Genomic DNA, 13,054 nt, shown 5'->3' on the forward strand with positions numbered 1-13,054 from the left:
TTTTGTCATGACTTATTCTGACTTATACGTAATTGTATTCAGTTGTTGATCTTATTGTTTGCCTAAAATCTTTGTCCTGTGTTTTTGTTCTGATCAGAAGCATGATCAATCACAAAATAATGAAATGCCTTAAAATGTCCAGTAACACGAATAGTGAGCCATATCCGATACCACTCGGTATCGGATCGTCACCAACATTTGCAGTATCGCCCACCCCTCTGAACAAGCGAGCCTGACTCCACTTCACACCATCGCGCGTGACCGAACATGTGATACTGACACTGACACACACACACACACACACACACACACACACACACACACTCACGCACCAGCAAGCTGCCATTGTCATCCTCCACAACAAACCGGTAAGACTTCTTAATTTGAACATGTTATTTTTCAGTCCAAATATAATGAAGTGACGAGCACATCACAGAGTTTTATGGGGTTTATAGTTACGTTAGCTACATCAGGTGCATCTGACAGTCGACAGTTGTTGTGTACAACTGCTATGTACATGTGTAAAAACGCTGTTTGGCCATTTTGTTTATGGTAGGACGTTTCAAGTTGTTGATAAATGAGGCTTAACGTTATCTCCCAAACAGTGAAGTCCAGACATCATTGATAGACTTACTCTGCTATCTGCATTACAATGGGAATTTTTGATGCGTTTAATTCAGACCAGGGACGTCCAAAGTGTAGCATGTACATATTATATTTGCCCTCTACATATTCCAAAAAAGAAATGAGTTCATGAGATATATTGTACTCATTTTAATTTGGTCACCTATAAGATATGAATGTGTGCTTCAGATAGTTGAGCATGTACAGTAATTCCTTGTTTATTATGGTTAATTGGTTCCAGACCAGACTGGGATCAGTGAATATTCGTGATGTAGGATTCCATCTGTATAAATTTAATATTTCCGTTGTTTTGACATAGAAAACCTGTTAACGATCTTCTAAATAGTTTTAATAAACATTAGAGCCACCTTGACATGAAATAACACCTTTACATTAGTATTAACCAATATATCAGATAAAGTAAGCCATTTAAGACTGTTTACCTTGTGGGGGAGCAAAATCAGTGGTGGAAAGGAAGTGATGGAGGTACAGCGTTAGCTTGTTGTGGGCTGGGGCCGCAACAGTCACTTGTTATTATGATTATGAATATCATTAGGGTTGGACGATATGGACCTTAGCATGTATCATTATATTTTTGGGATATATCGCAATATGACAATATAATTCAATTCAGCGGAGTCTTGTATAAAACGCTACAAAACTTAACCCATATAATTAAATACACTCTCACATGGTAAAGCACATTTGTTTTGTTAGCGGCCTGTTGAGTGAATACTTCCCCACACGCTGCTAAGCCATGTGAAACGCACACGCCACGAGATGCACAACTCTGAAAGCACACGTTTTGCTACATTGGCACCACTTGATGCAAACGAGGCAGCTATGCCGCAACAGTTAAGTTGCTGGCTTCTGACAACACAGCTCGTATCCGTGGTGTCAGTACATCAAAGCCCACTTTCAGCTGCGAGGAATAAGACAGCACATGACAAAGTATTTCCACTTGGTGGAAATACTAGACCTCTACTTTCCCTCATCCTGTAGAACAGGGCTTCCCAGACTTTTCAGTCACATACCCCTTCAGATATCTGACTGGATGTCATGTACCCACTATTCCATCAACCAACAATTAAACATCTTTCATTATGACATTATATTTTTAAAAATTGTGTCTTAATTTTTAACTGCACACATAGGCAACTCAGGATGTACATATATATCCCCTGGCAGTTTGGTCTTCTGTTGTTCAAATATTTGTATGTGTATTGAGTGTTTCAGTGGTCACAAGCTGTCGTGAGATGTGGTGAACTAGGATCTTTATGCTTTTTTTTTTGCTGTGCTTTGGTCTGCAACAACATGGAAATAATTAGTGCATTGCAACTAATCCTACACATAAACATAATAATTATAGTTATGAAAACAAAGGCACATAACATACAACATTATTTAAGCTCACCTCTCTGCATTTACACATAGCATTAACATTTGTGAACAAGGAAAATAAAACAAACTTGACACTGAAACACTCAACAGGCAGCAGCAACACAACAATTTGTCATGACTACGATTTTAAAGAAAAATAAATCCAACAAAGTGCATGACCTGCCTCTAAAAGCCTTTGTTTACGCTGTGCCCATAGACATATACTGTTTGGGTTCAAAAAACGAAAAATGCCGAACAAACAATCTTCTTCTTCTTCTCACAATAGCGTCCCCACAGTCACACAGTCTGCTGCTCTTGGATAACTTTATTGTGACCTGAACACATTAGCAGCAGTGCAATTCCTGGGAAAGACACTTCCTCATTGTCTCTAGGCGACCGTGGGATGCATTCACAGACACTCCAAACATCACCACAAGGTCTTTATTATGCGTGTATGTGTGGTCGAAATAAACAAAAACAAAAAGTTGATATTTGGGCTAAGACTGTATTTTTGATTGATTTTGGTTACGTCACTTAGGTGGACAAGACTTCTGGTTCTGATTAGTTTTAAGTTTCTTTGTATTGGTCAACATGGTGAGCTTGTTCAAGACTCAACCGACATTCTTTTGTGTTTCTTCTCTCCTACTCGTTCTATTTCTCTCAGTTGGCGCAAACATTGGTACCTGTTATCTATGTTCTCTGTGTATTTGTTTCAATCAGATGGAGAGGTTAGCCCCTTCAAGGGGCTTTGGAAAGCACTCTAGCACAGCAAAAAGACAAAGATGGCAAGGTTTGAGGCGGCAGTGGGAGCTTCTGGGCTTATTTGAGATTACTCAGCAACACGAGTTCTACAACCTGACTCGCATGATAAAGGAAGGATTGTCAACGTCAATCCAAACAACGACTGAGCATACACCCGCAGTGAGTACGAATGAGCACACACAATGTTTGTCTTACTGCATCAACTTTTCCAAAAATAATATACGTATACAGTAGAACCTCAGTTAGCGCACACCCTGGTGAGCATGTTTTTTGGTTAACATCAAAAATATGTACCAAATTAAAGGTGAGAAACACAATTGAACTCAATTCATGCGAAACTTTTATGTTTATTTTTAGTTTTATGTACGTAAAACTATCAGTGTCAACTTATAAGAATATTATTTGTGTTAAAGGGGACCTGTTATGCTCATTTTCTCCCCTTTTGTATTGAGTTGCGGAGTCCCATCGAGCAGCTAGACACGATAACCCGCACAGAAAGCATTCAAGATCTTCCAGAATCTGCACCTATTCCAGTTGCATTTCCTAGCCTTTCAAAATGGTCTGTTTTAAGACATTCTGAGCACGTCCCGCCTCTGCTGTGATTGGTCCCACTCCCAAGCGCTCTCAAGGACTTCCAGACTACTGCCGAACCCCACTTTCTAATTTTGTCGGTATCGGAGTTGATAATAAATGAATAAACTCTTTGGAGAGCTACTTGAAAAGTGGTTAGGAGCTACAGGTAGCTCATGAGAAACTTGTTCATGCAAAACGGGGATAAACACCACTGCAGCTGCATTAGTCGCCATGACCACTATGGGCCATATTATCAGGAGAACTGTAAACTGACATACTGCCACCTTGGTCCGCTTTTCCACTTTTCAACGCCTAGTGGGTTTTTTACTTTTTATTTAACTAACTGCAGAGCAGTAACATTTGTCCCACAAAGTTTGCCAACACTTCTGACAAGGCAAATAGTGTATTTTAGAAATGTGAAAAAAGCATACACCATCTCTTTGAGTGTTTCAGAAAAAGGCTTCAACACAATGAAGGCAATATTATGAATGACATAATATAAAGAAATATATAAAACCCAAAACCATTGACGTTGGCACGTTATGTAAATTGTAGATAAAAACAGAATACAATGATTTGCAAATCCTGGTCAGCTTATATCCAATTGAATACACTGCAAAGACAAGTTACCTAATGTTCAAACAGGTAAACTTTGTATTTTTTTGCAAATATTAGCTTGTTTGGAATTTGATCCCTGCAACATGTTTCAAAAAAGCTGGCACACGTGGCAAAAAAGAGAGAAAGTTGAGGAATGCTCATCAAACACTTATTTGGAACATCTCACAGGCTAATTGGGAACAGTTGGGTGCCATGATTGGGTATAAAAGCGGCTTCCCTGAAATGCTCAGTCATTCACAAACAACTTAGTGGACAAATGCATGAGTTGATTGTCGAACAGTTTAAGAACAACATTCCTCAACGACCTATTGCAAGAAATTCATAATCTATGGTCTGTCATATGTTAAAAGGTTCAGAGAATCTGGAGCAATCACTGCACGTAAGCGACAAGGCTGAAAACCAACATTGAATGCCTGCGACCTTCGATCCCTCAAGCAGTACTGCACCAAAAATCGACATCAGTGTGTAAAGGACATCACCACACGGGCTCAGGAACACTTCAGAAAACCGCTGGCAGTAACTACAGTTCGCCGCTACATCTGCAAGTGCAAGTTAAAACTCTACAATGCAAAGCAAAAGCCATTCATCAGTAGCACTCATAAACGCCGCCGGCTTCAAACTGCAAAGTGGAAAAGTGTTCTGTGGTCTGACGAGTTCACCTTTCAAATTATTTTTGGAAACTGGGAACGTTGTGTCCCGACCAAAGAGGAAAATAACCATCCGGACTGTTATAGACGCAAAGTTGCAAAGTCAGCGTCTGTGATGTATGGGGGTGTATTAGTGCCCAAGGCATGGGCAACTTACACATATGAGAAGGCACCATTAACACAGAAAGGTACATACAGGTTTTGGAGCAACATATGTTGCCATCCAATCAACGTCTTTTTCATGGACGCCCATGCTTATTTCAGCAAGACAATGCCAAGCCACATTCTGCACGTGTTACAACAGCATGGCTCCATGTGTAGCACATTATGAAAAAATACGTAAAATACGACAACAGAGACAACTTAAGCTGTGCATCAAGCAAGAATGGGAAAGAGTTCCACCTCTTGCTCTCCTCAGTTCCCAAACGTTTAATGAGTGTCGTGCAATAAGGAAAGCCAATGTGGTACAGTGGTAAAAAGGCCCCTGTGCCAACGTTTGTGCTGCTGCCTTTAAATTTTAAGTTAATGATTATTTGCAAAAGAAAATACATTTTCTCAGTTTGAACATTAAACATCTTTTTTTGCAGCATATTCAATTGAATTCATTCAGTTTTTATCTATGATTTACATAACGTGCCAACTTCACTGGTTTTGGGTCTTGTATGACAAAAAATGAAATTCAAGTGTGATGTAGTGGAGCAGTAGGGACTGTCCGGATCTGATGGCACTTGCTCTGCCTCCTCCAAACATGGAGGAAATTATGGAAATTATTTTTAAAAATCAGGGAAAAAAGGAAACGTGCTTTTTAAAGTTATTTATCATGGCGGAATAAGAAGACTAACGTGTGCTGGTGTCATGAGCACTATAATTGCGTGTTTTCAAATAGAAAATGTAATTGACATGCAACCTGGCCAGAAATAGCCCTTGATTGAAATGCTTGCAGCAGCAGTGCTGAATGGATGGTCTGCAACCTATGGTTGTACACTGCTACTTCACAGCTAATCCCAGTTGAACACGGCCTACTGACTCAGCAGGTTGTTTCATGACTGCACCATCTATCCCAAAAATACAATACACACATCTCTGGGGCCCAGGAGTGGATGACAGAGGCAGCCATCCACCAGATAGTCACCAGATAGAGAAGAAAACCTTAACAATGCATCTTTTGACTTGGATTTGCAAGCTAAAATATCAGGGCCATGTGGAAAGGACTACTGAGAGGAGACTAGTTTGCCTGATAGCGACATGATCACCCTCATTTGTTGAATGCCCATCATCAGGTTCTGAGAGGATCATCCATCTTTTAACATCCACTTAATTAGTCAACATATTCAGCGCGTATGCTTTGTCCTCTGTTCCACTTCAGAGAAGAAAGATCAGTCTGTGTGTTTAGTGTTTAGTAGGCCAAAAAAAGCCTAGAGACATTCCATTCCATGTCATGAATGCGATCGCTTCTCATGCAATAGAGAGCAGATGAAAAATTGTAAACGTGACCATGGAGCAATAGGAATGACGTCCTGATTCTATTCAAATGTATTGACCCTAATATAAGGTGATGTTGACTCTTTCTCACTTTAGAATCAACTGTCAGAAGAAGATTTCATTTCGAAGGTCACCCAGATTCATCAGGTGGGTAGACGTGTCTCACTAACAACAATCCCAGTCATGTCATTCACAATCTCATGTTTTATGAACTTGTGTGTGCGTGCATCTACATAGGGTTTTGCTGTAGAAACGTTTGCTGGCCCAGTGTTTGCCAAGCTCCGTGGATCTTTAGGTGTGACAGAACAGGAATATCAACAGTCACTCTGCTCCGACAAGTGCTACCTTCAGTTCATTAGCAACTCCAAAAGCAAGGCTGACTTCTTCCTCACGTGAGTTCTTTTCTTCACTGACCTCATTAGTTCACCTCATGCCAAAAATGCAACCCCATCTTCATTGGTTCACTGGGGATTCTTGCAAGTAACCAGTCGTACTTAAACATTTCAATTTCACTTTCAACAACGTCCATAGGTTTGGAGTATACAGTAATCTCTTGTTTATTGCAGTTACTTGTTCCAGACCCAACCGTGATAGGTGAATTTCCGCAAAGTAGGATTCCAAATTTTTTTATTGAATATTGTCACAGTTAGAGCATGAAATATCATAATAGCATAAATATCAAATCTTTGTTTTGGCATGAGTTTGCATGTTGTCACCATGCAAGTGTGGGTTTTCTCCGGGCACTCCGGTTTCCTCCGGTTTTCCTCCCCCATAGGTTAATTGGTGACTCCAAATTGTCCATAGGTATGAATGTGAGTGTGAATGGTTGTTTGTCTATATGTGCCCTGTGATTGGCTGGCCACCAGTCCAGGTAGTCTCTCGCCCATTGTCAGCTGGGATAGCATGCCTCCCCACCCTAATGAGGACACGTAGGATAGAAAATGGATGGACAGACGGACCTTTTTAAAGATTATTAGAGCCCTCTCGACATGAAATAACACCCCTGAAGTTACCTTGGCACGTCTATTACACAATATAGTAGACATTGTAGAAAATCCATAAGACTTGTGCCTGTGCGTGTTGCTGCAAATGTGGTCCGGTGCGAGGGCGACTGAGTGAGGGCAAGACAGGACGAGACATTGGGGGTTCAGAATTTAGTTTTAGCTTGCCATGGCTTATATTTCCGTGTTTGGCAATATTGTGCCTGCAATAAAAGCCTGTTGTTCAAGCAATCAAGTGTGGTGCTTGTGTGTTGCAATTAACATGCAGTAATATTACTGATACCTAGTGACCAATCTAGAATACATCTGGAACATACTGTATCATCCAATGTCTTTGAAGGCATCTTCTGATTGTAGCTTGCAGCTAATAAAAAGTCCACATTCAGTATCTCATAAAATGTCACAGAAGTGCCAAAATATAGAATATTGTAAACTTCTGGTTTGCACTGTAATCAGCAAGTGAACGACAATTTTTGTCTTTCTCTTTCTCTTTGTCTTATTTGAACTTCTGGTATGAAATGACTTCTACACAATATTCTAATTTATTGTAATTAATTTTAAATACCTGTTGTATTTAATGTTTCCAATAAAAATATTTTCTCCCTCAATTTAGGGCATTTGTTGCTGAATAGACAGCAGCAAAGCCTGATTGTCCCTTTGACATGTACTTCTCTTTGTTTGATATTTTCAGAAATGATAAGCGATTCTTCCTGAAGACCCAGAATGGGAGGGAAATCCGATTCTTTCTGGACAACCTGAAGATCTACATGGAACATATGAGGACATATCCCCATTCTCTTCTGGTGAAATTGCTAGGTGTGCACATAAACACCCAGACTATTTATCATCCATAAAAATCATCAAATTCTCTCTTGTCTCTCTCACCGTTGGTTGAATCTCTGCTCGCCACTCCACAGTTTTAATGTGGTTAACTTAAAGCATGGCCATTTGCACCCTGTGGCAGCTTTTTTATTTATCTAAACATAGAATTTAACAAGAAGATTAAAAAAATGAAAATTAAAGCAAAAAAGTTGTAATCTAAGGAGTATTTTATAAGAATAATGTTGTAATATTGTCAGGAAAAATGACATAATTTAGTGGCATAAAAAATATATATTTTTAATTTCTGCAAAAATTTATTGCAGAAAATGTTATGTTACAATAATAAAAATCCATATATTATCTGAATGAAGTAATAATTATGAGAAGAACATTTACAAGAAGAAAGTTGGAATTTCAAAAACAGCAGAAATGAAAAAAAAGCGCGAGAAAAAAAGAGCTAGTGTTAAGAAATGTCTGAGAGCCATAGCTTCCAAAGCTGTCCCTGTTCTAACTGTCTCATGTCCATTTTCTGTCTTTACAAGGTGTTCACGGGATCAAAATTCCATACAGGCAAAAGGTACATTAAATATAAACAATTTGGAATGTACAAATACATTTTTTCACGGTGGCAAAGCAGACGTGTAACACACATTTGTACCTGTACCTTGCAGAAATACTTCATTGTTATGCAAAGTGTGTTTTATCCAGATGATCGAATCAGTGCCAGGTAAGTTTGGCTTCTTCATTGTGAGAGACCTTCTGTGTCCATTAACTTCATCAACTCTGGGCTTTCCACTCAAAAAAGACACATGAAAATACATGAATCCCTCATTTAATTTGAAAATTGGTTCCAGGCCCGATTGTGATATGTGTATTGTTGTGAAGTAGGATTCCTTATTTAGGAATGGAATCATTTTGTAGAATAGCACATTCTAAATAACATTCTAAATACAGTTTTGAACATGACACGATGAAATAACACCTCTATAATATAATCAAAGATGATATATACATAGCGCCTTTGAAAGTACCCAAAGTGTTCACAGTGAAATCGAATATTTTTTGTATTTAGAGCATAAGGTAGAACATAACATTATTAACATTATTAGAGCCCTCTAGACATGAAATAACACCCCAATGGTCACCCTTACACTCACAGGGACTGGGAGAGATTCTTATTGTGTTATTTTTTACTTCCGAGACTGGCGCCTAGTGACCAGCGGAATACTACATTTCATCACAACAATCGGTGAATGCATCTTCTGAATGCCTTATATTTGTATTTTACTTCATTTAGTAAAATACTTATGTAAAATTTACTAAAATACATTTAGTAAAATTATGCTTGAAAATGCTTCATTGAGGCCAAAAATATGTAACATTTGCCTAAATTTGCATGTAAGTAAATTCCTGCGACGTAAGGTTCCATCTTTATAAATTGAATATTTTTGTAGTAAGAGCATTAAAAGGCTGTTATTGATCTCCTACATACAGCTTTTGAACGTTATTAGAGCCCTCTGACATGAAATAACACCCCTATAGTCACCTTTACACTATGACCCATAATAAGAGAAATTCAGATAAAATATAGACCAAAATACATCAGCATTGGGTGAGTTCCTAGTTGTTTCTTTTTTACTTCTGGGATGTCTTGTGGCTAATGGAACGTTGCTGACACGTTGTGATCCACAGTGATTCTTGATTTCCACATGGCCCATTTAAGTGCCTTTTGTCTGAATTGTGTTTGTGGTCCATGTGTTGCCAGGTATGATATTAAAGGTTGTGAAGTGAGTCGCTGGACAAACCCTGTCCCTGAGGAATGCCAGATTATTGTGGTTCTCAAAGACCTCAACTTTGAAGGCCAATATATCACTCTGGGTAGGTGAAAGGTTTTGCTGTATTTCATATACAGTATATTTCATAATTGTGTATATAGTAGATCCCCGCATATTTGTTATTCAGCATTCAAGACCCAGCAAATTCATAGATTTTTGAGTATTATTTGTCTTAATTTGCGGAAAACCAAACAAACCAAGAAGTGTTCATCCAACCAAACGCCTCCCTCACTCACGGTGCAACCAAAAATAACATGTGTATGGATGGAGCAGGGAATGTCAATGAATAGTTTTTTGTCATCCGCGGGTGACCAATAGCGGGGATCTGCTGTATTTACATAACTACATTTACATCATCAATATTGTATGTCTGCCACAGGCCAGCAGCGGTCCTGGCTGCTGCGGCAGGCGGAGATTGATACAGACTTTCTCCGAAGCCTCAATGTGTTGGATTACAGTCTTCTCCTCGCCCATCAGCCTTTGCAACAAGATGAACGTCATCACGCGCTCTCTTTTGCTTCTCTTATCAAGAGAACTAAACGGTCAGTAAGGTCGGGTTATTAAGTTATCGAGTCAGCAGCTCAGGCGCTTTGCTCGGTGCCTCATGCTCTTGACTCTCATTGGGTGGACCCTGGTTCAAGCCTTGGTAGCGTGCTGGGGTGGACCAGACGTTAGGTGTTGGTTAAAACTGTCCTTGGTAGGAGGGAGGGAGGGAGAGGAGCGTTAAAAGCATTAGGAAGTCTTAAATATTCAATATTTAACCTACACAGTAACGACATATTCAAAATAAATGTCCTGCCTTACTCCTCTAACCACATGACACAAACATAATGATGTTAGCAATAGATGATGTACACAAATCCCTCCTTTCCTGCTGTTAATTAGTTCCAGAAAAGTAGGATTCCTTAAATATGAATGGAATATTTTGGTACTTAGAGCATTAACATCATTAGAGCCCTCGAAACATGAAAGGACACCTTTACACTCGTATTACACAATATAGTCGATATAATAACATACAAATTTAAAAATAAATAAGACTTGTGTGTGATGCAGTAAATATGTTACTACATAGAATTGCCTCGTTTAGCCATTTTTATGCCTGAAAAATAGCTAAGATTTGCTTAAATATGCATATGGTTTGACTGATAATAGGATGAAACAGCATTGGAAACCGTGGCAGAGTGAAGATGGAACATTTGAAGTGCAAAGTGGTGACGGTTGTGAGCTGGTTATACTGTTGCCATGTAGTATGCCTTTCCTGCCAACGTCTTATTAGCGTGCTGCACTGTCTTTGGGACTTGTTAGCACAGACTACAGACTCTGGCCTCTATTGATCTTGTGCTGCCATCATTATTGCCTCTATGTTGTTTTCACTTCATCAGTTTACCAGTACATGCCATGCAGGGGCTTGTCTTTCCATGACAGCCCTCGTTGTCTCAGACATTCACATCCCAAAGAGATGCTGATAAGATAAAAGCAGTGGCTCAAAATGTTAGCATTAGCAAAAATATTGTTCAGATTGACTTGTAGTTGATACAGGAGGTGCTGCAGTATTTAATGTGGACTAACAGTACATCGTTCCATAGTACACACATAGTTGTGATCAGTAATGCCTTTTATTTGTGTTAGATCTGTGAATCCAAGCACCAGCCCGAGCCATCGTATCCCGTCTGTACCTGGGACCGTCTCGGAAGATAGCGACACTTTCATTTCATCTGAAAGGGATGGTGAAGGTTTGGAGCGAGGGCAAGCAGGGGATGGATTTCATGGAGAAACACTCGCCCAGCACCAAGCTGGCAGTGAAACCGGAGGACTCCAAGATTTCAGGGTCCAAAACAGACGTTTACTGCTCAACTTGAAAAACGCACAGCACATCATCGATGGCCCGGACCAACGCTACTTCATCGGCATCATTGACATTTTTACCGTTTACACCTTCAAGAAGAGACTGGAGCATTGGTGGAAGAGGCTGAGGCATCCCGGCCAAACGTTCTCCACTGTCAGTCCACAGGCGTACTGTACCAGGCTATGTCAGTGGTTGGAGGACCATACCAAGTAGATAGCAGGGGCCGTCACAACCACCCACTCGCCTGTTCTCGTGTGTACACATGAAACACTTGATGTCCTGTTCCTTAAAGTGCTCATGTCACCACAACACAGGTTTATCTTGTTTTTTTTTTTTTCAGGCATATTTCCTATCTTTGATGTACGACAAGAGTACGGCTGTCTCAGACTGTCTCAGAATAGTGCAGCCATTCTTGTTTATCACCTCAAACATTGCTGTGGGCATGCTTGATGCCCCATGCCCCATGCCCCATGGAGGGCAACCACTGTCTGGAACTGATGTCCATTGATGTAAACCTTCCTTCCCATCCATCCCCAAATGATTGAGATCTGCACTTGGGAACTGTTGTGCAGTTGAAAAAGTCAAGTAATTAGCACACAGACGAGGGCCTTCAATCAACAGGGATGCACCAATTGCCCCCTGCAACATCTCTGCATAGCCATCACCGTTTGACGCCCCTGCATAACCTGATCCACATCCATTGTTCCATTGAAGGAAAAAGCACCCCAGATCATGATGGCGCCTCCTCCACTGTGGTGTGTGGAAAACATGGGATCTGCTTGTCACGTTGGAAGCCATCAGGACCATCAAGGTTACATTTTTTCCTCATCAGAGAATGAAACTTTCTTCCACCTTTCAATGTCCCGTGTCGCCGGATAAGAGTGTTTAACAAATACTAAAATCATAGTGAAAGTGGTGGTTGAGTACACGGTGGTAAATATGAAGTGGATGATCTATTTCACATGGGAATTAATTGCAATTCATACAAGAATGAGTGTGATTGAAGAAAGATAACGGCCACATATTGAGGCTAGAAATGTCTTGAAGATCTCCACTATTTGATACTCAACTGGAAGAAAAGTTTATTATGTCATCATGTGGAATATGAACATTTCTAGGTGGTTTGCCCGTTGGACGTGAGAAAGTAGTGACGTCAAATCAGGGATCCATGACAGACTAACTGTTAATTAATTAAATCCAAACTTTACCTTTCACTTGTGGTGGTCCTGGTCCTGTAGCTTTGTCACGTACACTGATAACATGTAATAGCCGTATTTTGATGATTTAAAACACTACCAAAACTTTTTGAGGTGCATTGATGCACATAGTTATGCTAGTTCCGTCAACAACAGCAACATAGGTACAGCGACAACACAACACTCTCCTTGGGGTGGCTCTGTCTTCCAGCACAAGATGTGGGCTCCAGTTCTCAGGTAAAAAATGAGACAAAGAGACTATGAC

At 40.0% G+C, this 13,054-nt stretch overlaps 1 protein-coding gene across 2 annotated transcripts; it reads left to right on the plus strand.

Moving 5' to 3' along the window:
- Window positions 1–319: 319 nt before the first annotated feature.
- Window positions 320–12,136, plus strand: pip5kl1 (phosphatidylinositol-4-phosphate 5-kinase-like 1). Of its 2 annotated transcripts, none has more exons than XM_058057064.2 (10): window positions 320–368; window positions 2,725–2,925; window positions 6,183–6,233; window positions 6,324–6,478; window positions 7,779–7,903; window positions 8,452–8,486; window positions 8,581–8,636; window positions 9,675–9,787; window positions 10,124–10,286; window positions 11,377–12,136. In XM_058057064.2, the coding sequence occupies exons 2-10, from the start codon at window positions 2,725–2,727 to the stop codon at window positions 11,804–11,806; spliced, it is 1,329 nt and encodes a 442-aa protein (XP_057913047.2). In that variant the 5' UTR covers window positions 320–368; the 3' UTR covers window positions 11,807–12,136. The 2 variants fall into 2 exon arrangements, with proteins under 2 accessions (XP_057913047.2, XP_078650365.1); XM_078794239.1 differs by lacking the exon at window positions 320–368 and having other exon boundaries at window positions 2,724–2,925; window positions 11,377–11,845; window positions 11,934–12,136.
- Window positions 12,137–13,054: the final 918 nt, after the last annotated feature.

The sequence above is a fragment of the Doryrhamphus excisus genome, linkage group LG10 (assembly GCF_037039965.1).
Source record: "Doryrhamphus excisus strain RoL-2023G ecotype Guam linkage group LG10, RoL_Dexc_Guam_v1.1, whole genome shotgun sequence".
NCBI lineage: Eukaryota > Metazoa > Chordata > Actinopteri > Syngnathiformes > Syngnathidae > Doryrhamphus > Doryrhamphus excisus.